The sequence below is a fragment of the Molothrus ater genome, chromosome 1 (assembly GCF_012460135.2).
Source record: "Molothrus ater isolate BHLD 08-10-18 breed brown headed cowbird chromosome 1, BPBGC_Mater_1.1, whole genome shotgun sequence".
In the NCBI taxonomy this organism is placed as follows: domain Eukaryota; kingdom Metazoa; phylum Chordata; class Aves; order Passeriformes; family Icteridae; genus Molothrus; species Molothrus ater.
Window position 1 is genome coordinate 69338052 of NC_050478.2, and position 27682 is coordinate 69365733.

Below are 27682 nucleotides of genomic sequence, written 5' to 3' on the forward strand. Positions count from 1 at the left end.
CTGTCCCCCTCTAACTCGGCACTGGTGAGGCCACATCCTTGAGTGCTGTGTCCAGTTCTGGGCTCCTTGACTCAAGAAGATTTGAGATGCTGGAGCACATACTAAGAAGGGCAAATGAGCTGGTGAAGGGTCTAGAGAGCAACTTTTGTGAGACACAGCTGAAGGAGCTGGGCGTGTTTAGTCTGGAGAAAAGGAGGCTCAGGGGTGACCTTATGACTCTCTACAGCTGTCTGGAAGGAGGGTGTGTAGCCAGATGGGAGATGGCCTTTTCACCCAAGCAACCAGCGACAGGACAAAAGGATACAGCCAGATGAGGTTCAGGTTGGACATCAGGAAGAATTTATTCCTGAAAGGATCATAAGGCATTGGGATGGGCTGCCCAGGGGAGGTGGTAGAGTCACTGCCCCTGGCGGTGTTCAAGAAATGGCTGCATGTGGCACTTGGGGATATAGTTCAGTTGACAAGATGGGGACTGGTCAAAAGTTAGACTCAATGACTTTGAGAATTTTCTTCAACAGTAACAATTCTGTGATTCTATTCTATGATTCAATGTTTCTGTAAGGATTCCTGGCTATATCTGCATAACATCATAGCCAGGAATACTCCCTGGGGAGGAAGGTGGCACAGACCTGCTCCGAACTGAAAGTGTGCGTAAAGGTAGTGATAGGACACTAAATCCTATACTAAATATTAAAAACCAGAATTCAAAGATTAAGTATTTTAAATACCTATTTTCTGGTGGGAATTGACTATCTCACAGCATACACACAATAGGCACTAAGTTACATCAATGCCAAAAACCCCTTACCTGACTGGATCAGCTCTGTGTTTTAGAAGATGAATGAACAACTTTTAGGAAGGGAGGAGAACAAAAGTGTGTAAACACTCTTCTGCAAATACATTTGTGACTTCAAAGATCACCACCACTAAAACACATGGACCAGCAAGTTCAAGTTTCATTACAATATACTTGATTGTGTTTATTAGCAAGTGAGATTCTTAGTTACATGACACAGGAACTGCAATTAATACTTGGAAAATGTGAAGAACTTATCAGGCAGCAATTAGGTATATTTACTACTTCCTAAACCTGCAGGCTGAAAGATGATAGCCTGAACATTATGTATACACGTGAAGTTAAAATATCTTGACTACACATATAACATTTAAAATATCTTGATCATGTAAAAGAACAGCCAGGAGGATGACTGTATATACATCATTGTCTTTTTTGCATCCTTGCAACATTTGAATTTGAATATGAAAGGACAATTCTAGTGCATATTCTGAGTATATATCTATGTTACTCCTACAATACATCTATAGGCAGTATTCTAATTATTAAGAGAAAGACTCACTATTACATGTTTCCCTTAATTCATAGTTCAAACCTTTTGTTCACCTAAATCTCCGTCACTCCCAATTAAACTCCAATTTTCTATCTGCTGAGTCTGAATAATTTTTTGTCCCTGTCCATGCCTAATAATTTAGCAAACTGCTGTAGTGAATCTCTTCTTTTCATTACGTACAAGGTCTTTTTTTCTCTTATTTCAAGGTCTCATTTGCAGCACCTTGAAAGTATCCACCTGAATGGTTCAAAAATGGTTCAAAATGGTTAACCAAAATGGGTAAAATTTTTGAATTTTAAAACAGATTTTAATTGGACAAAGTGCTATAAAAAAGTACAGATTTTAATTGGAAAAAGTACTATAAAAATGTTTTAAAAAGCCACAAAAGGAACTTTTAAAGCCAAGCATAACCCATATAAAAAACCAAACCAAAACAACAAAATCACTCCAAAAAACCCCTAAATCATTCCCACGCTGCAGCTTGTCTTTTCTGTATCATTTGCTAATGCCTGATAATCACTTTCTACAGGGAGGGCCTTTTTCTCTTGCAGTTTGTAGTCTAATCACCTTCCTCTGCCTTCTCTTTAGTGTACTCCTATATACTTCACATTCCTATTCCATTTTATCACATCTGTTTTTCACTGCTTTTCTCCCTGAGCTTCTCAATTAATGTTTCTTTTGTTTACCACTATTTGCATAATCAACACAAGGCACTCCTTTCCCTTCCTTCTCAGCCATCAGGCTGCAAGGGTTGTAAATCCCAACAAGTCAGACCAATGTCAAATGCTTCAGCTTCAAAAGTAGAACACTTATCAATTTGCACATGTTTAAAGAAAACATTTAAAAAAACCAAAGGTTTGAATAAAATCTCTCTTGAATAAAAGAGAGATCCATAATGTTGCAGAGCCTTTCTGTATACACAACAGTATTATTAGGATCATATCAGGACATCTTTTATTTTAGAGCATCCTAACAGCTTTTATCACTTCTAGTGACAAATATTCCTGTATCTAGTAATGGCTATTGCTAATTTTTTGCTTATTCACTCTCTTTCTTAGTTTACAATTGCCTTTTTTCACTACCTTGTACAACTTCTCAATACTTATCTATTTCATTTGCAAATGTGAGTTTAGCTAAACTATATGGTATTAAAGTTTATTTTATAGAAATAAACCTCACATTGCTCCAATTTATCAAGAAAATTATGGAAGATTTTCCATTGAGAAGGCATTCTTTAATTAAACCCAGAATGTTCATCTATAGTCAGAACTGTGCTGTCAACCATAGCAGGAGGGCAGACCAGGTTTTTCCTCTCTTTCCCCTCTGCACAATGTAACCCCTCAATTGCTCCACACAACTACTTGTTTAACTGCTCAGTGATACATCTCTCAAACTGGTGCTTGCCATAATCTTCCTGCTTCTCCTGCAATGAACCTGGGAGATCAAGAACAGTGAATGAGGCTCGATATGCTTGCCCAAAGATTTCCTAAGTCCCTCCCTCTATGAAAGATTATTTCCTAGCTGTATCTATATGTTTCTGATTTATTTCTTTTCAAATGAAACTTGAAAAGTTTAGGTTTCAGTAATACATTTTCTAATGTTTTCAGGAAAAAACATTTAAAATATAACATGATTGGTTTTCTATTGAACAAACATCCAAACAGACAACTCTAAATTTAGCAAATCCTAAACTGATGCAGTTTAAGTTTCTCTATGATAATTCTTAATCTATCATATGGACAATGTCTTAACTGTAAGAAGCGACTCAAGAGAATCAGCTAACAAAGCACTCACTGCTAGCTGCTGTGTAGCACAGTGGTAAAAAGGATTGTTATGGGGTTTTTAATTTACAATAAGGTGAGGGAGAGTGAAAGAGTGACAGAAAATCTCCTAGTAACACATTGGAATACTGTCCATAGTATGAAGGTCTACATTTTGCAAGGGTTTGGAAAACTGAGGAACATGAAAGAATTACCTGTCAGAAGTTACACCAAAGGCTAAAGAAAAATACTTTAAGAGACAAAATCTCCAGCTTATTAAAAAAACTGGGTTAGGACTTTGAAAAGAAAGAAAAATATATATTCAAACTAGGAAAGAAATGCACAGCCAGAGGCTGCAAGGTGGTGTGGATCTGCTAGAAATCCCATATGGATTTTGGGAAAGTGCAGCTTTGTCATCAGAACAAGGTAACAATGGACACTGCAGATTTTTTCCAACACACTCTCCCTCACAAACAAGAGTATTCAGCAGATGAGACCTTAGTAATAGTTTAATTTTAAATTGCCTTATGTTTGGTAGAGCTGGCATCTTGATTGAGAAAAGTACTCCTGATGCTATTTCTAAGAGTTGTGCAGGTTTGAAGAGTGTCCCATTTAAAGACCCCTAATTCCCTTTATCATTCACTATAAGTTACTATTTCAGACAAAAATGTCATAAATTACACCGTACTTAAGAACTAAAGTAAAGAAGACTGTGTGCTGGAAAACAGTATTAGTATTTCAATAAAATAAACTAGCTGATGTGGTATAATAAATCACATTTTACAGTGCAATTTTAGCAACAGATAGCAATCTAATATCCTTAAAAGCCCCGTGAAACTCAAATGCAACAGTAGGTATTCTGTAACTACAATGAATAAATCTGAAGCCTTAGGTTATTTACCAATCCTGAAAATCTAAACATCACTGGGGTTCTATATCAGGCTTTTAGATTATCTACAGTTCTAATTGATGATCCAAAATAGAGGATTATCAAGTAGGATACAACTCCCACTAACAACTCAGAGTACCAACTCGAATACTAGCAGCTAATAGATATATGTGTTTTTAAATCTTTCCCTGCCCTGCAAACCATTAAACTTCCCTGGAATTCACAAAGACACATATAGAGAAAAGCACTAAAGAAGTGGATTAAAGGCATTTGGTACTCACTTGTCTATCTCAATACCGAGCGGATTAGCTGGACGTAAGGACAAAGGGGGAATCCCTTTGTTCCTGTCAGTGCGCATGTCATAATAGTTCATTTCATCCACCCAGACAGCAGACTGATCCAAGATACCTAGAGAAAACAAAGCACAGATCCTTAAACCAACAAGGGCAGTCCAGCACCATCAACTTCTAACATACTGAATTAATTTGAAAAATCCTGATAAATATAAAATGCATGCCTAGGTAATATATTGAAAGATACATGGCAAAACAACCTGGATGCAATTATGCTAAATTATTTTATTATAGCTGCTGAAAAGCTATTCATGGCTGGGCATCAAACATTATGCCTTTGCAGAGTGCACAGCTTCACGTACATTAGAAGCTTTTTCCTGACCACAAAGTATTAGTATTTTCATTCCTGCAAGTATTTTGGTTTCTGTCCAAACCTTGTTATCTGCTACTTTCAAAAGAGCAATTACTGAAAGTCTTCTCATTTGCATATTTTAGGGAAGATTCCTTTTCTGTCCCATTTCCTGTCCAAAAGGTAACTGAACTTTGGCCACATGCCAAGATAAATGACTTCAAGGACACAGAACTGACTTTGCTTCAAGTGCCTTAGCACAGACAATGCATAAAGGTGAGGCACAATATGTCCTGGAATCTCAGCTGAAAATGGAGCCAGCCATACCCTTGGCCTTGCCCTCCTTTAACATACCCATCAGATGCAACACCAGAAATTACTCCATCCCCACATTTTCCCATATTTTCAAATATGAATTCTTCTCTTACATCAGCAAAAGCTCCACTTTGTAACATTTGCACTTACACATTTCACCTTTCTATTATTAAGATATTGGTGCAGCTTGGGAGAAATCACACGTTATTTAACAGTCACTGAAGGGCTGAGAATAAGAACCTTAAACAGCTCTTGTGGGAACTGTTATCTTTCCTATCTTGTTAGGAAAGGTAACTATCCAGCTCATCAATGAGGGGTTCTGAGAGAAACATTTTCAATCCACAGGGTATTTAGACTGATTTCTAGGTTAAGCAAAGGTCCTAGACTGCTTGGCAAAATAATTTCAATGGTTAAGCATCTCATGAGAAATACTTAAGACTTTGTCTTGCAGGATGGTTTGAATTACAAATAAGAAATGTCACTGAGGACTCCACTTCCTTTAAAGGATTAATTGTCAGCTCAGGATTTAGGTGTAAAGCTCATGAGCTGGTCCAGACTTTGTATTTATTTACTACACTTAGGAGTAATTACTAGATCTGTTATTAAGTTTTCTAAAATTTCAGAAGTTTAGAGCTATTCCATAAAGAAAAGGATAAAGATCCTTCATCGCTAAGGATTTTATCAAGATATTGAGAAAGGAATAATTTTACCTATACTCTGAGTTTCTATCTCTCTCTCTATATATATATGGATATTTCATTTATGTACTCTGCATTTTCTAAACAACTGAAAATTGTCCTGAGGTGGATCCATTTCAAACATACCTTTTATACAAAGAGGCATTCAGTAATATATTTTTTTAGCAAAGAAAATAGATATGGATTTGAACAAGAAATATACCTATTTTTTCAGGTTTAAGTAGTTTGAAGGAAACAGTTGAAGTTCCTTTGCCACCAGACTTTGTAGTAACAATAATGTCTCCCTTGTCATTTTTAGCTTGTCCAACTCGACACACAATTTTACTGGCAGACATCCATTCTGCAGTGAGGAGACAGTTGTGCCCACAGATTGTTAAACCTGGGAAGAAGAAAAAAAAAGAAATATAATTCTGTTAATAGAAGTATCTTTTGAAATTCTGCAATGCAAATTCATTTATGATGCTATATATGTTTTACATAAATATATAATCCTTCACCAGTCCCCTACAGTCAATTACAGTCAAGGAAACACAAATACATTTTTCAGATGTTTCCTAGGTGACTTCAGGTCTTTTGTCCCAGTGACAATTCATGAGATACAAGCAGTGCAGTTTGAAACTTATTTAATCTCTTCCACCACTTTTGGCCTACTGCAACTTTTATTTCACATAGAACAATAGATTTTCAGTCTGCAAGACACTAGAGAACTGCTGTTCAGTATTGCATTTCTGTGAAACCTCCCTTAAAAGCTGCACACAGCAAACTTTTCACAAGTTCAGTCTATATGACTTTGCACAGAAAAAAAAAGACTACTCTCTGTAAAATATTTACAATGAACAATGTTTCTTCAACCTTATTTGTTTAGCAGTACTTCAGTGGACACAGAAGGCTGTTTTGGCTGAAGTAGTATTAATTGACAAATATTCCATCCCAACATCTTCTATAAAAAATCCACAATGCAAGACTGATTCTGATTAATAAACTGCCCTGTTATATAAAAGAATAATCATGTAATGCTCATCTATCCCCTATTCTACACTTTCTCACAAGAAGGATGACAAACTATGAAATACAAGGAAGTCTTTTCTCATAGGAAAAGACTTACAAGCTTCAGTGCTCAAGAACACCTCTCATGACTTAAGAGCCAAGGTGCACCTTAATGTAGGGTCCAAGGCTTCCTGAGATTTCACATCAAATTGGTCTGATCAATCAAATCAATCATCAACTGATCACAATCAACTGATTGGTTCTAGTCAGATCAGGACTCTGGATGCTGGAATAGATGGATTATTTTTTCAGATCTAGAAGAACTATGTCCATATTCGTGGCTGGAGTTCTGCTGTCCTGGAAAACTGGCAAGATCCTAACTGCTCTAGTATCAATTTGGTAAACAACTTCATTAGGTTCTTCTTCAATAACACCCTTAGCCAGAAACATTTTACCTTATGTCCAAAAGAACAAGGCTGTACTAGTGTGTTGGCTGTACTGGAGTATAAATTAGTCAGGCAGAGCAGTTCCTCCCCTGCTGGCTTGACTTTTGTTTTTAGTTTCTAGAAAGCTCTGACCAATTTAGAAAATACTTAGAGACAGAAAAGGGTCAGCACATGTGGCTTACTACCAAAGCTTCACACTTATTTTCTCTCACAATTTAAGTCTCTGACATGACACAGCAGAGAAATTTGGCAGTTTTCATGGCTGTCAGACATAAAAATGCATTACTCCCTGCCAAAAACTATTTTGAAAATGAAATCCAAAAATGAAAAAAATGGAAAATGGAAAGGCACTGAATCTTATTACAACTGAAATTAATTTTACTTGAGAGAGAATATTTAGGAAGCAAATCTACTGTCCTTTCTGAATAAAAGGGGGGGAGTGGGATGAAATAGTATATACAAACAGAAAGACTTAAAAAAATATTTTGCTTATTTACTCATAAAATTTAAATCAGGTCAAGTTTTAGTTTCATGGGGAAAGAAAATCCCCATATATTAGGATGCATATTACATACAGGCAATAATATAACCTTATGTTATATTGTTATATTATTACATCTCTTACAGCTTTATGCTTGCATCTTCTCTAAAAGAAAAAAGATTGTGATAGGAACTAAGACTAACTGAAATACTTTGCCCAAACAATTTATAAAGATGTTTTCACCCCGTATTTTCTGAATTTATGGTTCAATTGAGCAATACTTTGAAATCCAGAAATAAGCTATAGTAACTGTTTGAAGATCCTTGTATAAATTATTGACTACTCATCAGAGGTTCCAAAAGCTCTCAAGACATCAAGATACAAGGTCCAATACTTTTGAAATGGTAGGAAATCTTAAAAATGCAAAAGGAGCTTAAGTCTCTATGAAGATTTTATATACCACATGAAACAGTAATGGCACAACACAATTTCTAAAACAAATAAAGGCATGTTGGGGGAGGAGTTTTGATAGCACAGTTACCACATTTCTTTCTCCAGAAATAGGAAACTTCCCTTTAAGTAAAACTTAATTTGAATCCATTGCATGGTATAAAGATCTCTGAGAACATCATTCTCAGCTTCCAGTTTTTATGTGCCTTTCTATAAATAGGTATAAGTAATACTCTTGTGGAGACTTTCTGATTTTGGTTAAGCTCATATACGGACAATTTTACAATGTCTAAAAAATACAGCTACAAATGTCTTAAAAGACAAGCTAAACCATGAAAACACATATGTTACAGGTACCTCCTGGATCTGGCATTTTTTCCATGAGCTATAGAGTTACAAATAAAAAGTTCATTTGCTTTCAAAGATACAAAGAGATTACTAGAAGGCTCTCTCTTAAATGAAACCAAAAGAATGTTCTTCTACTATGTGATACTGTGTTTATATACAGAAAAAAAAATTCTTGCTTTTCATTTTACACTAATGCAGCTCAAACTTTTTAAACTTTATAAAGACCTCACTCAAACTTGCTTAACTCTCATGCCTACAAAGCCTCACTTTTCCAAGTACTTCCATTCAAGTAACAGGGAGTATTTACGTGACTAATTTAACCATTAAAAGAAATCTTTACCTATCTGGAGCCTTAGTCACTTACTGGAGAAAGCTGATAACTGAACTAAGGAGAAAATAAGGCAATGCATTATTTATTTTTACCTCAAAGCATAAAATTATTAGCAGCTGTGTGTTACAAATATTACTCTGAAAGAAATATAAGAAGAAATATCAGCAGCTGGTCAGCTGTAATACCGAGTACAGCTCAGGACATGTCTTCCTTCCAAAAACTTACACTGATCATTTCTAAGAGGATCATACCAATGAGATAATGAGGCTATTGAAGTACATCAGCCACACAAATACACAGAAATATACTCACCCCTAACATCATCAGTTATTTGAGGATTTCTCAATATGAATTCTATAGTGTACTGCAACCTCACCTAGCAGCTCAGGAAAATACTATTTCTCCTTTTGAGAGACAGCAAACTGAAGTGGAGTGGAAAATGTAGTAGCTTATGCTTGGCCATAAAGCTCATTGTGGTGGCCATGAATGGAATTTGTGAACTTTGGTTTATAGCCATGAAGTGAAATATTTTTTCTAGCAAAGACAAACAAAATTCCAATGGCCTTCAGAGGAGTCGTGATTCCACAACAAATTAGACAAATTGCCTCTAACATGCCTACTGAAGTACACATATGCATGACTTACAAAAAAAATAAGGGAAATTCCAGTAGTTACAGTTAACTTGGATTTCCAGGAGCCTTTACTGAGTCTTTCTTGAAAGGCTTAAGAAACTGATGCAGCTATAGGATACGAACTGCTAATGGATAAATAGCTCAGTGACATAGAAACAGGGTTACAGTATTTGATGTGTTTTGACTGAGGAAAGTTTCCACACGGTATATGCCAAGATCACTTGTGTTCAGTGCACTTATACATGACAAGATAAAATTTGCTGATGATATTAATTTATTCAGAATGTGAAGACCATTAACCTCAGAAAAATGCAAGCCAGAACTTATTAGACTGAGCAATGCACTATAATGTAGATATTATAACACAGTGGCTGAAATTCACTGAACAAAGACAAGATGCACGCAGGCAAAACCTTAAATTCATAGATAGCAGGCTCAAACTGACTACTAATCCTCATGCATTTAATAATGGAACTATAGTAGGCAGAACAACAAAAACATTAGTTTGATTCTCAGTAGGAGTTACACAGAAAACTGAACTCTACGGCCCAAACACAAAACAAAAGTGAAAGTACAGTGTTATGCCACAGAACATTCACATCCTGAACAGTGCACACAACCAAGATGTGACACCCATGACTGGTAGTGAAAGTAAAAGAGATTCACTGAAGAGCAAGAAGAAAGGCCAAGGATACATGCAGAAATATTAAATAAGCTAAGACATTTCAGCCTGAAAAGGAAGCAAGAGAGCAATAATGAACAAGGTCTGTGACCAGGACAATCAGTGAAAAGATCTTGTCCCCTCCTCCAGCACAGGAGCTACAACGATTCTAATGAAATTACCATGTTAAAAATCAAAACAGTAATGAAAAGGGTTCTTCACATATTGTATAGCTAAATCACTGAACCTGCTTTATCATAACTGCTGCAGATACACAAACTGACTTTAACTCAAGGCATAGCAACGTCTTGGCTTAGGCAAACATGGGAGAAAATCCCCAGTGACTTTCTGAATACACTGAAAACACTTCTGACATGAACATTTCAAAGAGGAAATTCTCAGTTCCTGAGAAAGTAACAAAAGAGCATGTCATTACATCTACCCTCTTCTAGTATACTGCAAAAAGCATTTCATGTTCAGCACAGGATGCTGACTCAGATTAAGGGTTCATCTAAAAAGGTAGAGTCAGTCTGGTTGGTTACACATTGGGTAGTATCTCTGAATTTATGGATTCAAGTGCATATTAGTGTAAAGGGCATTCCTCATTACATTCAACACAGATTCTATCATGCAAAAAATTAATCTCTAATAATATCCAAAATGTTAACTTCTGCCATACCAAAAGGGTGATTTTTCAACTTACCTAGGAGGTCTGTAGGTCCAGTACCCAAATTTTCTCCTCTAATTGTCACTTTTGTCCATGCGATGCCTTCGTTGGGAGAGATACCAGTTACAAGTGGGGGCTGCCGTGCTCGAGACATGATGAATTTTCAGTTACTGCAACCTGAGCTGCTTTTATCTGTTTATCAAGAAATAATAAATTAAAACTCCATTAATTATATAAAAATTATTAAAATAATTTCAACCTGTTCTTCTAAAATTGTAGGGAAATACAAATGTAAATACAGAACACCACTCAAAGTCTTTTTTGACACAATCATAAAACAATAAAGAAAAATTATACCTTCTTTGCACTTTTTAAAAAGTTAAATATAGGTTTCTGAAAGAAAAAGTATATTCAGAGAAATATTAAACTTTCTGAATGCTTAACGAAGATGTAGACACAGACTTCAAATTACTTATGTAATAGACTCATTTGAATTCTGACAACTTCTATTTGAAAATTATTATTGTATTCAGAACTGTTAATCTAAGATAAGTAATAGACTATGATTACATTTTTGGACAACTTCTCCATCAAAATAAGACCTACTGACATAGACAGTCCCATGTGAGGAAGCACTCAGCACTTATTTGTATAAAGCATCAATGCTAACACGCACTGAGAAATTAGAACATGACTTGCAAATACTACACTAGCAGAGATCATCAACAAAACAAACAATACCCAAACATATCAACAAAAATGTACATAAAATTATTGAAGAAGCATTTCCAGAAGAGTGCTCCTTTGCACCTGAAATTGAGTCAACTCAGACCAGTTTAATTAACTCTGTCATTAATGAGTTCTGTAGCTCACACACAAATATGGTACTGATGTAATGTGGTCTACATTTAGCTTACTATGCAACTGATCACAAATGCATATTTTTTATTAGCAGTTTCCTTTGTGTAGCTCTGCAGCTATAAACGCCTATAAGAAGCTGAGTGTATATATATATGATCAGTATAATCTGAATTACAACTCTTATTAAATACCACCACCATTCCAAAACCTCAGTTACACACACACACAACACTTTAGTGTAAACAATTTTGGAAGTTCAGGTTGGTAAAAAATATGTGGAATATAAGTCAAGCTTCATAAGGCTCCTCTTCGCTATTGTTTTTTTTAACCAAAATGTATTTTCTACTTTTATTTGCAAATGTCAAGTCCATAAAACCAAGAAGCTCTCTAAACCATCTCTAACAATAAATAGCAGCAAAACTGCAGTTTCCAAGTACCTGCAGTTAAGACATACTAGAATTAAGACACACTTGTTTCAGCTGCTTCTGCATATACAAAGTACTTTCATTGTACCAAGATACCCCATGCTTCTACACAGCCTCCCCACATTTTTCACTGGTAGTATCTAGATCTGACACAAGAATCAAAGAAGCTCCCACCAGCTGATTTCATTCTTCACATTCCAAAGTTGGAACACACACTGAAAATTAAGATGGAAATAGACAAGGCAGGAACTGGAAAGAAGATCTCATGCTAAAAGTAATCAAATACTACCCTCAGGACAGGGTCACCTGTCTCTGTCTGTCCATACCAAAGATGCATAGCAGGTCACCTATAACAAAACTCTGAATTCTGATCCAACTTCAGAGCCCACAGCCACACCTGAAGTCAGTGTGAAATGCATTCTGAATATAGGGAATACTGCACAATGTTCTGAAATACTGAGGTCCTAAACAACCACCTCAATTCCATAAATATGTCTGTTTTCAAATGTCTGTTTCTTGGTTTTACGTATTTAAAATAGGAATGCTATCACTCATTTCAAAAGCTACTTTTGAAAACAAATTCATTAACAAAGAAAAGACATTTAGATACCCTGAACGGAAGTATTAATATCTTCAGAGAGCTTTTCACACTGAACAGTGTGCAATTAATAACAGATGTAAATTCATGTTGAACAAGCAAGAACATAGTAAATTGCACTATGTCAGCCATGTCCAGTGTAGGACATGGCAGTGAAGGAAGGCTGGTAAGGGCCCATGATAACACACACAATGCATATCTAGTTTGGCTTTGTATCTTTCCGTGGCAAACCTCATAATACTTCTTGACATTAAAAATTACATAATGTGTTTAATAAATCATTGGTTTCTCTGTTTTTTTGCAAACAACCAACTTATGAAAAAGGAACTAAGTTATATAGGTGCTCTTAAGAGTCTTACATGTAAACTATTGGAACATTTTACATGAAACCAACACGAAACTGGAGAAGCAAGTAGTCAACAGATGTAGGCCATAAGGGTAGAACAGCACTGAAGAAAAGAACTGCATCACCAGATTACAAAGAAATCAGCTGACAGTCATCTCCGGCTATGGAAGAGAAGGCTGTGCTCTGTTCCAGTGGCTTACTCCCATTTCTTTCACTGAACTGGCTTTTCCTCCCCCTCCTCTCTCGCACAGAGACAGTCCCTGCTTCACCCCAAAACTGAAGCCAGGTCCTCATCTTGCAGACAAACTGTTTCTGCCTCTATCCTGTCGATTGTCCCTCTGACTTTTTACCTGTAAGTTCAAGCAGGGAGGGAGAAGGGTGTTACTATTCCATCCTCCTTTCAAATCCAGACACTTTGGTAATTCCTCTTACCTCGCTTTGCCTACTCCAAGCCTTCTTTTCCAGACACATCATCTGCACAACTATTGATCCACTTACTCAGCACACATGAAAAAGACAGACCTTGTCTTTTGTCAACATCCCTAATCTTGGGAGTCATAAGGCTTGCCCAGCTTTCCTCTCATCTGTGCTGCATTCAAAACTACACCACTGCCCAACAAAACAGTGGGCAGCACAATAGAAATAAGATGCTAGAGAAAAACTAATTTTACCAAGAGGGAGGAGAATAAGCTGCATCTATTCCTCACAATCTCATCTATGTAGTCTTTGCAGCTTTTCTCACAGATCCTCAGCAGAGGTCAAGGATACAAAACAGCTGTAAAGGAACAGTGGTGTTAGGCCCTTCCATGCACACAACCACCTTCTGCAGGAAGCAACACATGTCTAGATATCAGTTAGTCAATATAAAACACCTCTTTTATTTTGGAGCAATTTCTTGTAAATATTTATGTGGAATAATAATCAGTAACACTGATGTAAAAAAGCCATCTTCAGGAACATCAGGTAATATGGAGAGGAAAAAACCTTGAGAAAAACAAGTAAAATAGAAGTTACTGTGGTATTATTTGTGTGGTATTGTTTGGTTGACCCTCTCCCAAATGTTATAGTTCCCTTGGATTGCAGCTATTCTTGCTTTCAAAATACCCAGGCACACAGGTAATTGGCTTGTCTCACTACCAAAACTCAAAAGTAATATTACAACATCTTTTTCTGGATTTCAGAAATCAGCACTAGATCCCCCTTCATGATGAGCTAAATAAATGTAATAAAAACGCTGAGCCTCCTGAGATCTAGTATTTCTTCTAAAGTATTTCCATACTTACTGCAGAATTGCTTTAAAATACCTCACTGGAATGAGAATACCACAGTAAATCTCAACGCATTTCAAAGCACTACAACACTGAGATGCTCTCTGATTATTATTTTTAAACAGCAAATGCTTTCATTTATTTCAAAGAGTGGAACTATTTGTAATATGCCATTATTATAAATATCAAGAAAATGCTTGGGAGCCTTCAATTCATTTATAATATTTCCTCTCCTTCTTAGGACAGATGTCCATAGCTAACATGACTGAGGTGCTTACTGGGAAGCCTAGCCACTACACTGCTGTGGCAAGTTCCTAAATTTCTTAAAAAATATTTAAGGCAAATCTGACAAAGAATTACTTTTCATTTCACAGAACATGACAACCACCTAATTCTGAGCTTTTGTTGCAATTGTGTATGCTTCCTTAAAGATAAAATCTATTCTTTACAAAATATGCATTACACATAAAATAGTATTTTATTAAAACAGCCCTCTTCCTGAAAGACTGATTCTCATGCAGACAAGGAGGGTACAGAAAGACAGTTTCTATACAAGATCTTTCCTCTCAGGAGCCAGGCTCACTGAAGAGGTTTCAACAAGACTGTTTTTTACAATGGACAATCTTCTACATTTGCAGAGTGCTCTCTCTCCCTCTTTATTTCTCTCCATCCTTTTTTTTAACCTAATTTCCTCTCAGTATCTCCCCAACAATTTAATGTGGATATCTGATTGACTGCTCCCACGATCTTGCCCATACTATTCTATTATTCTGTCATAATTCGTGTTATAAAAGCACAAGGAGTTAGAAAACCTCTGCAAAGACCACCTACTACAAAGTCCTCTTGAAAAAATGCCTTTCATAAACAACATCTTTGTCTTTGCACCAGTTTCTCAAATAAAGTGTCCTCTCACAAAGGTTTGGTTAAAAAAAAAATCCAGACAATTCTGAGCATTAAAAGCTTGCTAAAGAGAGGACATCTTCCATCTTTATCCTAAGAAAACCCACTTGAAAATAAATAATGAAGCAATGAAATATGCCCCAGTATAAGAGAAAGCACAAGTCTACTTGGTTTTGATTTTTTTCTAGTATTGTAAGCCTTCAGTTTTACGTTGTTTTGAAATGAGAGTTCTTATATAGGTTTCCTCATTCAACTTCCAATGGCAAACACAGAACGGACCCAAAATAAAATGCCAAGAGCTACCATACCTCTTCTGTAAAGCAAACTACTTTCTACATTTTACTACACTCTGGAAGTACCACTAAAATAAGAAATACATGAACAACCAAAGTTCAAGATTGAAGGTTATTAGATTGGCTGGTAATTTCAAATCCCAAAGGGAAACTACAAACATCTTGAAGGCATGGAACTTTGAAGACAAGTAGCAGTATGCTGCCACCTTACAAATTTCACCAATGGGAAAAATTAGCAGTTGAAGTGTTTTAAAACAGAGTTTCTGACTTCTAAAACAAAATAGCAAGATGGTTCCAGTGACTCAAAATTCAATTTAAATAAAGTTTTCAGTGATACTTTGTTACAGACACTGAACTTAAAAGATTCTCTTGGAGGAAGGCAGACTCAAAGTCAATGCCAAGTTTCATGGTCATCTAGCAAAGGGAATCAAAGCTGTCAAGAAGGGAGGGAAGAAAAACCTAATTTGTCATCATTGAGAAAGTCTAAGTTACAACAAAATGTTTAAACCTTCAGGTATCAGATATTTATTTGTTCTTAATCATATATATGTGACAGAATACAATTTAAAAAATGGTGAGGCAGGAACAGCAAAGCATCACCCATGTGCAAATCACAGTATGCTTCAGATGTTGTTTACTTAAAGCAAAAACAAAAAACACAAGAAAACCAACCTGAAAACAGTGAGTTACAGTAACATCACAGCATTGAATAATTCCCAAATGAAAAGATTTATGACATGCCTTTTTAAACAAGCAATAAATACTCAGATTCCAGAATGTAGGTGATGGCCTTTTAACCTTAAACTACACAAACTTGTGCTTCTAGTACATAAATCTAATAATTTGTTTTCACTAGGAAACCCAGAGAGTCTCCTGAGTACAACACACTATGACAAAGTCAGTGAAGGGACATGGCAAATGACCCCAAGAAGAACGACAAAGCAAAATGTTTCCTGGATGTTTGTACTCAAAACCATTACAAAATGATGAAAAACACTACTACAACCTTTTATGTGCTTTATCTTCCCAACAATATAAATTCAGGCAGACAATCTACATAAACCAAGAATTAAAAGCATCCAAAAAGCAGCACTGTGAAAATAACTGACATTTATTAACCCCTCTGGAGATCTTCAGTGCCCTAGAATTGCCACAGCCTTCAACACTGCATTAATAATATAAAGTCCATTCCTGCAAGCCTGCCAGAAAAGACTGGGAAGTGAATAAGCTAAACAATGCTGAAATTCCAAGTGATATTAAGAATCTATGCATGTTTATTTAAATAATAAAAGAAGACTTGTCAATTTAAACAAGAAGCGCTCACGAATCTTACATTTAGGGGGAAAGAAACTCTTCATAACACCACTAAGCTACTTATAATGAAAAGATGAACAAACATAAAAAAGTGGATAATTTCACTGTCACACAGAAAAAACAAAGCCTCATTTGTCTTGCCCTGTCATATCCGGCATGTTGATTCAAGCCAATATTAACACTGACAAACATATTAACCTACAACATTACGTGCCAAAAATCAGTTCCAATTTGGGAAGATGTGCAAGTTTTGTGACGGAGAGGGCAAACAACAACAAAGAAGACTTGCAGTATTAAATGACATAATATGATACTCTGTGCTTTTTCAAAAGGCTCCTGAATATTCTAATCAGCCACAAAGGGTACACTAGACATTTTAGTTTTAGGGTGGGCAAGGAACGAGCGCAGCAGTTTTGCTTTCACCACAACCATCTTCGCAGATTCCCTTCAGTATCCCAGAGGTCCCTTAACCCAGCAAGGTACATCTTCATGGCCATGTATCTTGACGTAGTGAAAGCAAAACAATCACAGCACTCAGCGATGCCATTACCATTTCTCAGTCACAAGGGATTAAAACGCTCGGACCCGGGGCAGATGCTGGGAGAGCCCGCGGCAGAGCAGCTCACCGCCCGCCGCAGCCTGGGCTGCAGCTGCGAGGGATTGACACCGCTGACGGTGGAACCCGGCTTGGGAGAAACTCCGGGCACAGTTCCGGCATCCGAAATAAATTAAAGTAAACAGTGTTGCTCTCTCTCATCCACCCTGTTAGCAGCCTCTCGGTTGAGCTGGAGACCACACACCCAGACCACACAGCACCAGCTGAACTCACTCGCACGCAACATCTAGAAGCTGTCACTCTGCTGGGGTATGGGGAGGGGAGAGAGAGGGGGGCCGGAGTGCGAGTGTCCGTGTGTGTGTGTGTGTTTAGAAAAACTGCTTGCTCTCTCCTCCTATCATTACAGCTGGTTATGTTTTGTGTGCTTGGGAAGGAGGGAAAGAAGGAAGGGAAAAGAAAAAAGACCTATAAAGCTCGCTAAGAAAACACACTGGCCTTGCCTTTTGTAGTAATGATTTGCACTCCTCCTGTACTAGTTTAGTAGCTGATGAAGGGCTAACAAAGCATCCATTTAACATCAATTAACCTTCTATCTATCACATGTCAAAAAAAAAAATTAGACTACAATAAATCCATTTCCTTGTACATTTTAAATTACAGCATCCTGTCAATTACAATGTGAAAAATACCTATATATTGATCTATTTTTACATCAGGACTTCTGAGATGTTATTTATTTGGAGAGGGGAGAGATATTCCCCACAAAGATCAACCACACAGATGACATTATGACATCAAAATGCTAAATTTTCTCCAAAAACATTCCATTGTAAAATGAAGTTTTATTTGTTAGCATCATATACCATAAACAACCTGAAGGAAGTTAATGAGCCAACATATAACACTGACTTTGTAACTCATCAGCAGCAAGAAGTAAAAATAGCAAAACACTAAAAATAGATTAAAACAAACAATAGCCTATAATACAGATGAACAGAAACTTTTAAAAGGAGGGGGAGTTCTTTGTTTCTTTAAGCTCAGAAATAATTTCATCTGCCAATTATGTCACCTGTTCAAACAGAGAAAGCGGAATAAAATGTTTGAGGACTCATAAAATCTATTTCACTGAGTCGACTTTAAAAAAAGATTTCCTTCCCTCTGCTCTGCTACCATGAACACACATACCTCCCCCATCAAGCTCACCAGCACACAAATTTAATTTCATACATACACATCTGGACAGCCCAGAACCACAGTCACATTTTCACCTCAGTTCAAAATCTTTTTACCTAAGTGACAATGACAATCTCCAAGTGCCACTACTAAACAAAACCATCAAAACTGCAATAATCCAAATGTCAGTAACAGCCTTATAAACTTGGATGAATATATCTGTGTTTATAAAAACCTTGAGAAGAAAATCCAAAAAAATATTTCGCCTTACTAAATACATTTTAAAAAATGTTAGCTTCAAAGTTCTGTAACTTCACACTGAAAATAATTTATTCATCTAATTCATTAATTAGGTCAATATGCTGGTTTACACCAGTTCTTGAATGAATGGTTTTGCTGATGTATTCAATGTAACAGCACCTATTCATTACCAAGACTCAAGTCAAACCAATTTAAGTGTTCTGAATGTCTATTTTGGTCACACTGGCTTGCCTAGAAAAGGTCAATAGCATAGAAGGAAATATAATTAAAGAAAGTTTGAACACAGATGTTTCTCCCCAAAATTTCTGCTACTTTCCTTATAAATTACATTGCAACTCCCCAGAAATTAATTCATCTACTTGTTAAAAGCTTCCGTATTTACTGTGTGACACATCACTACAATCTAGCAACATTGTAAAGTCCTAAACATCTATATATAAACATATATATATATAAAAGTCAACTCAGCTTTATACAAAACCATATCACAGATGGCCATAAATCTCCCATTAATTTCTAAATTCTCACAAAGCACATCTTCCTACATCTGCTTCCACCTCCAACATTCCACAATGTTTGCTTCATCCAGAAGTCATTATCCTACTCTCTTCCAGTTAAGCCATTCATTCCTCTTTTGTTCCAAAGTTATGATTAATTTTTTGTACATCATTTAATTAATAGGAAAATGGTAAAAAATCTTAATATCTCATTATCATTTAATCTTATGTTATTCACAGGCAGAAATTTGAAAACAATACTTCAAGCATCAAAATCTTTCAAATATGTTTATGCTAATGCATTCAGAAAGATCCAGAAGTTCAGAAAAATAAACTAAATGAATCCCAAAGGGATGAATTTTTTTTCTAGAAAAAAGAAACAAGACACCACAGATTTTTTTTCTAAGCCCTGTAACTATATACAATATTCTTTATAAAAACACTATATAACCACTGTAATTACACAGTTCACATGGTCGAAGCTTTAACTTGGATGCTTGTATGTAAGACTGCAACACTTACGCTTACTGTGTGACTATTTTAGCAGTTCCTTTTGTTTCAAAACTATTTAAAAGATGAGACATACACTTGTGTTACTGAGATTCTAGTATTTTTCATGTTCTCTCCCCAACACCTCTTTCTGGCCTTTGCTCATGGATGTACTCAAGCCATATGCTAGAGCGTTTTTCTCAATTTACATGGTCCAACACACACTCAATACTTCCCTGACAAGACTGTGTGCACAGGTATTTTTCTAACAAAAGCCTCTCTTTGCCTTATGGGTCTTCATTTCTACTTGTCTGCCTAAAATCCCATCTCCTGTATGGAGTGATCACACTTAGAGAGTAGTGAGGTTGTCTTGTGAGAAACACAATCTCCCCTGCCTTCTCTTGTAAGGAAACATGCAAAGAACCCATCTGCTATATACATAGCTTCTGAATTTTTTGCCAAAAATTCAATGCACAGTTTTCCAGCAAGAACCAAGGTATACCTGTTAAAACCACTGTGAGATTTGAAATGTCACAAGACTCACAGAATTCCCAAACAGAAAACTGAAAGTAATTGCTTTTTTAATTGAGACATTTCATGAGTATCTCAAAAAAATTAGTTTAGTTTATCCTCAACGCAAAAGTGGCTATCTAAAAAGGAACTTTTACTTAAAATAGTCTTAATTTTTAACTAATGCAGGCTTTTTGATGAACTTCCAAACACGAGGGTACATCACTTCTGCGTTATCAACAGTGTCAAAGGAAAAAAAAAATACAAGTCTAAATATACCTAAAATCCTTGATTTATACTGTAATCCGATCCACAGACACTTTTACACTGCCAGAGACCCCACTGGTTTCTGCACAATATAGCCTAAGCATAGTCTTTAAGAATAAAACTGAAAATCTGGGAATCTGCAGTTCTGTTAAGGTCAAGGGAAAATCAGACCCCTTAAGGACTTGGTGTCTCAGAAACTTTGTTTTCCTTAAAAACAAAGCAAGCAAAATTAGAAAGGAAACATGGGCTTTCACACTCATCACCAGACGTAATCACAGTATTTTCTAATGAAAATGCTGAACATACTTTCTGCAGATTAGTAACGTCAGTAGTCAAGGAAAGGCTACACAGACCAAGTTCTTTTTGGAGAAAAATCATTAAATACTTCCAAAATAATATAAAAAGTACAATTACAAAGATTTTCTCCAGAGGAGTGAAGTGTATGACCTGGTGTTGTTTAATATACTAAACACGTATCTTACCTTTCCCTATGCAAAGCCTGTAACACGGCAATCACACAATAAATAATTATTTGCAATCATTCCTGTCATTACTTGCTGTCTAGGGAAGTTGCTCAGGGGGGTTTGGAGGTTTTTTTTTTTTTCTCCAGGGTATCACAAGAATGATTTTTTTCTCCCTGCTGCCCGTCCCTTCTCTTTATAACTTTCAACACTGGGAGAATAATCCACATGTGTTTGAACAGAAATACTGATGGAAATTCCCTAAAATAATTTTCAGAGTAAAGCACAAAATCTATTAGCAGCCAGATTTTTGAACTCACACTATGCAAGCTGTAAACACAGACCTCTGCTTTCATGTTCAGCACAAAAGATGAAAAATAAATCTGACGTGACTGCGCTGTGCATGTGCTGTCTCATCATCCCTCATCCTCCAAGCACCTTTACAAACAAGATTCCCTCCATTACCAAACACCATATTTCTCCCCTGGGAAAAGTAATGTGAAAGACAATGTTGCACAGCCCAGATTTACAGAATGTAGGTGGTCCAAGACAGAAGGTCAAAGTTAAGCTGAAGAGCTAACATCTGACTTCTGCTAAAAGATACTAATTCAGCTGCTTTTGGATTTTGAACATTCAACTGGCTTCAAGTATAGCAGTAGGTTCTGCTCTGCCTGAAAAACTCACATAGCAAGTAAATTCACTGAAACATCCACAGTTCTCTGAGTACTATTTTCCAGTCCCTGACAGTAAAATGAAGTACTTCTCACTTCTCTTGCAGAAGGTTTTCTTTGCCTGTTTGTATAAATAAATAGTGACCTATAGGCATTCAAAATACATGCAGGGAGTGTATTTTGAGTGCTTCACAAGCTTTTGTCCTCATGTACAAAACTCTAACTGTACTATTTCATGGATATTTTCCACAGTTGTCAGAATCTATGTTTTAAGAACACCTTTTATATTCAGTCTTCTGTCACCATCCCATCAAGATAAATACTTTTTTCTTTTCATTCTTTGTTGTTTTTTTTTTCTTTTCAAGTGAAGTCAGAAAGCCAAAAAGTGCAGAATAAACAGCATTAAAACAACTCACAACTGATGTTTCATTTCAAGTACAGTGATTAAGGCTTTCTGAATTTACAGCTAAACATATCACTACATTGAAGAAATTGATTAAGTATGGTTCAACATAACATATCTGAAAGTTTTGATTAATAAATGAGGTCAGTGGCCTCTGCCTTTCTAGACAACCTACTTATTTTGCTTTAGTCCAGCTTCTCTGGGAAGAGCAGTGTAATACAGAATAGATTGCATCAGTAGATACAGTTTCATTCTAATACATTCATTCTAATTCATTTCTCAGGAAAACAACTGGTGAATTACAGATTTTAATGTCTTCACTGTCCGGTTTTGCCTCAAATGCTCTCAACAGCTAGCATAAAACCCTTGATCACTCTCACAAGAAATCCTGCAATTTTAGGTTTCTTGTACTGTTCATGACTTAGAACTTTACTTTTTTTAAATTCACTTGGAATTTCATTAACCTAGACTGCTACTTAGCTCTAAAATATTAAGAAGCAATTAGAGCATTAAAAACAACTCAACCATCAAGTCTGTAAAATCATTTTCATTTATTGAATGAAGATCAGAAAAAATACAACACAACTTTATATTTTTTTTTAAAAAGCCAGCATAAGTTTGTTGGATAGCAATCTTTTAATTAAATTGCTTCACCTCTGACACATTGTAAAATATGTTTTCCATAAAGAAAACCACCCTTACCATTACAACTTAAAATAATTTTCACTGAGATAAGTCCGACCAGTATAATGAAAATAAGTGCATCTGTTTTAAATGATGTTGCAGACAACAGAAATTCCACCTAAATAAAAACACTGTTGTCCAAGGAGTCGGCATAAACCACAAGAATTGTAAACTAAGCTATCCATAGGAAAGAAATCAGCAACAAGACATGCCTCTTGCTGCTTATTGCTGGGTCAGTGCAAGCTGGGATAAGATACAATAAAAATAGGGAAGTAAGGATTATAGAGCATTCCTTCTTCAGGTGAGCAAAATGTAAAGGAAGAAAAGGGACTTGTTTTCCTAAGCCACGGATTTGTTTATTTACAGTCCTTTAACTGTTCTGACAACTTCATCATAAGCAAAACCAAATCATCAAAAGCAAAAACAAAACCAAAAAAGTTTACAGCAGTGAAACACAGAGAAATCACTAACGGAGAAAGGAGACTATTTCCTTGCTGTAAGAATGATCAGAAAACCTGAAAACTGAAGTGAGATTATGATTTTAACTACATTTTAAACAATGAATATTTGGAGTTTAGGTTTAATCTGATGTTCTGTCAGAGCTAGGATGGCTTAATATTCTATTGGCTTTTGACTCAGAGCTTTTGAGTCTATGGCTAGAAGCTGTACCTGCAACAAGCGAAGAAATTGCAGGAGGAAGACTATTTAAAAAAAACAGTAAAACTGGACAGAATGGGAAACTCTCTTCTGGAAACAAGATCATCCCAAATTTCAGATGTCGACGCCTTGCTAAGAGAACATTTTCAGGTTTAATTAGGATATTGAAGAGGCAGGGAGGAAAGATGTTTGGTCACCCAGCTCACGGACACTTGTGGACTGCAAGGCAGTCCAAATGAGGCCGAAATGTAGCACTGGGTAGGAAGTTAAAGAAAAAAAAATCCCAAGTCTCAGAGAAGCGTAATATCTCCCGACAGATATGGATGAAAGCAACCATCTCTCAACCAACATGTTATTTCAATTCCTCCCACGTTCCTTACCCTGTTATTTTCCTATTGCACTTGCCTAGGTACTCAGTCATTTTAGGGAGTTGTATCTGAAACTTGACGGCACAACTAAATGCAAAGACAAAAAAGAAAAAAAAAACTAAAACAAAAAATAAAATCAGTCCTGCAAATAACCAGCTTTTCAGCAAGTCCTACAAGTAACCAGCTTAGACTCGCCTTTCTACCCTGCTTATTCCCTCTATCCCCCACCCAGCACACCCACACTTCACTGAGCCGAACGACCCCATCATTTCACATGGGTCGGAGTGGATGATGTCGGAAGTCTTTTCCAGCCTATTTGACTCTGGCACTTCGCACAGCTCTGGCCCAGCCCGTGCAGCCCGGCGGGCACCGGCGCTCCCCCGGGCCGCTGTCAGAGATGGGACACACAGGCAAAGGCCACGGAGCCACTGCAGCTGCCGGGCTCGCAGGGACGGCGCCACCAGCGCCGGGCCCGACCTCGCCCGACCAGGGAGCGTCCCCCAGCGGGACACCGTGTGTCCCCGGGGGAGGCCGCAGGCGGCAGGAACCCCCCGCCCTGCCGGCAGCGCCCGGCGTCCTGGCGGGGGGCTGGCGAGGAGGAAGAGCCGCTGCAGCCGGGAAGTCACCCGGGGGGAGACGGCCGCAGCCCAGCGACGCCCCCTGCGCCCCGAGAGCCATCGCCGACAGCTCCGTCCCCACGGAGCCGGGGCGGGGACGCTCGACCCCGCCCGGGGAGCGGAAGGCGGGGGGAGGCCGAAGGGAGGGGGACGGCCTCCGCCCCGGGGAGGCAGGAGGGGGGGGAAAGGGAAGGGGCCGGAGCTGCCCCGCAGCGCCCGAGGGGGGCCGGGGCGGGGGCCGAGGCCGGTCACTCACCGCCCGCCGCCGCTCGCATCCGGCACCTGCGGCCGCCCCGCTCCCGGCAGCGCCCCGCGCCCGCCGTCGCCGCCAGGCGCCGCCAGCCGCCGCCCGAGCACATCGAGCGAGCGCCGAGCCACCGAGGCGGGCGGGGGGGGCCGCCAAGCCCTGAGCCGCGCCCCTCCGGGAGCCACGCCCCTCACGGAGACCCCGCCCCTCACGGAGACCCCGCCCCTTCCCCGCCTCCCTTCCTCCTAACACTGAGCGGGGGTCCCTGAAGGCCTCCGAGGGGAGTGGGCTTTGGTTCTGCCGTGGGTGAGGAGCAGAAGAAAAAATACAAACTTAATTATAACAGTCTGAGTACGGCAAGGACAACAATGACAGGACCCGAGGGAATGGCCTGAAGTTGTGCCAGGGCAGGTTTAGGTTGGGTATCTGGGAAAGGTTCTTCACCCAGAGGGTGTTTGGGTGCTGGAACAGGATCCCCAGGGAAGTGATCACAGCACCAAGCCTGGCAGAGCTCAAGAAGTGTTTGTACAATGCTCTCAGATGCATGGTGTGACTCTGGGGATGGTGTTGTGCAGGGCCAGGAGTTGGCCTCAGTGATCCTTGTGGGTCCCCTCCAGCTCAGCACATTTTGTGATTCAGTGAACAACAGTACTAAATGATAACTAAACTGCTCCCAAGCAGATAATTAATGCTCCCAGCATTATCATCACTGTCCCTACAGGCAGAAACTCACCCAGCAGTAGTGTTGGGACTCCAGCCTGAGGTGCGAGGGAGGCTGCCGAGGGAGGTCGTGGAGTCTCCCTCTCTGGAGACATTCCAAACCCACCTGGACGTGTTCCTGTGTCACCTGCTCTGGGTGACCCTGCCTTGGCAGGGGGGTTGGACTGGCCAGTCGCCGGAGGCTCCTTCCAACCCCAACCATTCAGTGACTCTGTGAGGGGAGGTGCAGAAGGATGGATGGGGGGCAAAAGCTCAGGCAAAAATACTCAAGCAGTGCTGTCAGCCCCAGGTGATGTAAATCTGTCCTCCTTTCATGATAAACCAGTAAAAATGTTTCTTTTCAAACCCATTGGCTGCCTGGGGGGATTCTGAACACAAGGTCTTTTCCTTGTGGAAAGAGTCAGGAGATCTCCTTTTCCATTTTTTGCTGGTACTGTTCAATATTTGGTTGCAAAAACCAAATTCAGACAAAAATCTTACAGGGAAGGAGAGGAAAAGCAATGAGACAAAGAAAAAAAACCAAAAAAACCCCCCAAACAAACAAACAAAAACAAAAAACCAAACCAAAACAAAAAAACAAAACAGAAAAGAAGAATCCATTCCTCATTTTTCCTCCATGACAGCTTGTTTGAATTCTCTCATTGAATGCTTGTCATCAGCTGTGCCAAAGAAAACTGCTCCTTGAGAGGTTGGTGGGATCAGAAGGCCCCACCCGGCGTACCTAGGTCCCAGCCCAGTGGCCTCTGAGAGGGGAGACCTGTGCCAAAAAGCCCATTAACTTTTCTGGGACTCCATAAAGGGAACTGTGTACCCAGAAGGTTTAGTAATAAACAACCATGAGTTTAGGTTTAGCTCAAGTGATACATTTCAGTGCCAAATTGCAGTTGGATTGCAGATTTGATTGAATAGTCACCTCTGCTGTAAAAGATCCTAAATAGGTGAATCATTAAGAAGAGGGAACCTGAACTTGAAAAGAGTCAACCTCCCCAGTGTTAAACCCCTAAGTGAGGACAAGCTGACAGACCTTTTGCTTGTGAAAATGTCACCTAGCCTTTAGGGATTTTAAGCTGCTGTTTCTAAAAGGCTGCTCAGCAGTATTTTTACGCAGATTGTGATCCTTGGGAATTTCTCAGAACAGCACAACCAGGCTAAACTCTGCAAGAACAGAAACCTTATAAAAGGCATGTGTACTTTCTTCACTGGCATCCACACAGGCAAATCCTCCTATTTCCACAAGCAGCATCCAGGAATCTTATGATATATAGGGCCCTGGATAACACTCAGTGCAGAACTTCCTGTGTGGTGCACTTTGTTCAATCTGTGGTGGGTGGTTTCCCCAGCTGATGTTTAGTGACCATCATCTACCCCTTCAGTGACTCCAGAACAAAGCTGACAGTGACTGACTGCAGATGTGACCCTCTGGAGAGAAGAAACACCACCGTGCATATCTCTTTGGAACAAAAGGAAGAAAACTAGTGTGGTTAAAAAATATATATATATATCTGTCATATATATATAACTTACGATGTATATATCATAATATATAGTATATATTTGCTGTCATATATAATGCTGCTAATATAAATATATTACTCTATAGAACTCCAGATGCTGTTAAAGAGATTAATCTATGCAGTTAAAACCGAGGAAAGAAGTGACAATTTGTAATGTAATGACCTGGTAAATAGTAAGTGTTATACCTCATTGAGGTCACAAGAGTAATTGCTCATTCATGCCTTTTTCTAATCCATTTATGCAGATTTGACAGTGATCTGTAAACATTACATCTCTCTACAAAGTTGGGTAAACAGATTTGAAAGCCAGAGAGATTATTATGATCATCTTGTCTAACCTGAATATTGAAAGCTGTAGAATTTCCTCCAGCAATTCCCACATCAAGATGTTTCTGTAGTTGTTTTTAAAAAAGGCATCTTCATTTTATTTCAAAGAATAAAATTTGTTATTTATTTATTTTGGAGAAATGGCAAATCAATCATTCTGCTTTTGAAGATTTCTCAGTGGTTATGCTAACATGTACCACACTACCTTAATGTGCAAAAAAACCTGATAGAAATATAAATGTTGTTTGAAAAGGTAAATTCATCTAGCTGCAGCATCTGTCCATTGCAAGCCTGCTTCTTGTTAACAGAAATATCTTCCTTTTGAAGATGTTTGTGAAATGCAGCAGATTTACTCCTTCACTTTCTCTTGACAAACTGTATGGATTAGCTTTGATTCTGCACTGTGTAAGTGCCTTTGCAGAACTGTTTTCTGAATGCCTTCAAGCTTAGAGATATTCCCTAACTTTTTTTGACATGTGGACTTCCAAACCAGACCTTCTCCTGCTCCTGTTTAAATTTGTGAGGCGAGTATTATAACTAGGGAAATCTGAGGAACAGAGAAATGCTAAGAAGCATAAGGTTGAAAGTGACCTTAAGAA

General features: G+C 38.2%; 1 protein-coding gene across 2 annotated transcripts in view; it reads right to left on the reverse strand.

Moving 5' to 3' along the window:
- EXOC2 (exocyst complex component 2) overlaps positions 1–27682 on the reverse strand; it is a 147573-nt gene that overhangs the window by 101709 nt on the left and 18182 nt on the right. Inside the window, exons 1-4 of one of the 2 annotated variants that reach the window (XM_036402444.2) lie at positions 24532–24606; positions 10693–10848; positions 5856–6032; positions 4280–4406 (exon numbers count right to left, since the gene is read on the reverse strand). In XM_036402444.2, the coding sequence (XP_036258337.1) occupies positions 4280–4406; positions 5856–6032; positions 10693–10810 (422 nt within the window). In that variant the 5' untranslated portion in view covers positions 10811–10848; positions 24532–24606. Of the gene's footprint in view, positions 1–4279; positions 4407–5855; positions 6033–10692; positions 10849–24531; positions 24607–27682 lie in introns of those variants that run through there. The other variant, XM_036402437.2, reaches the window with a different exon arrangement.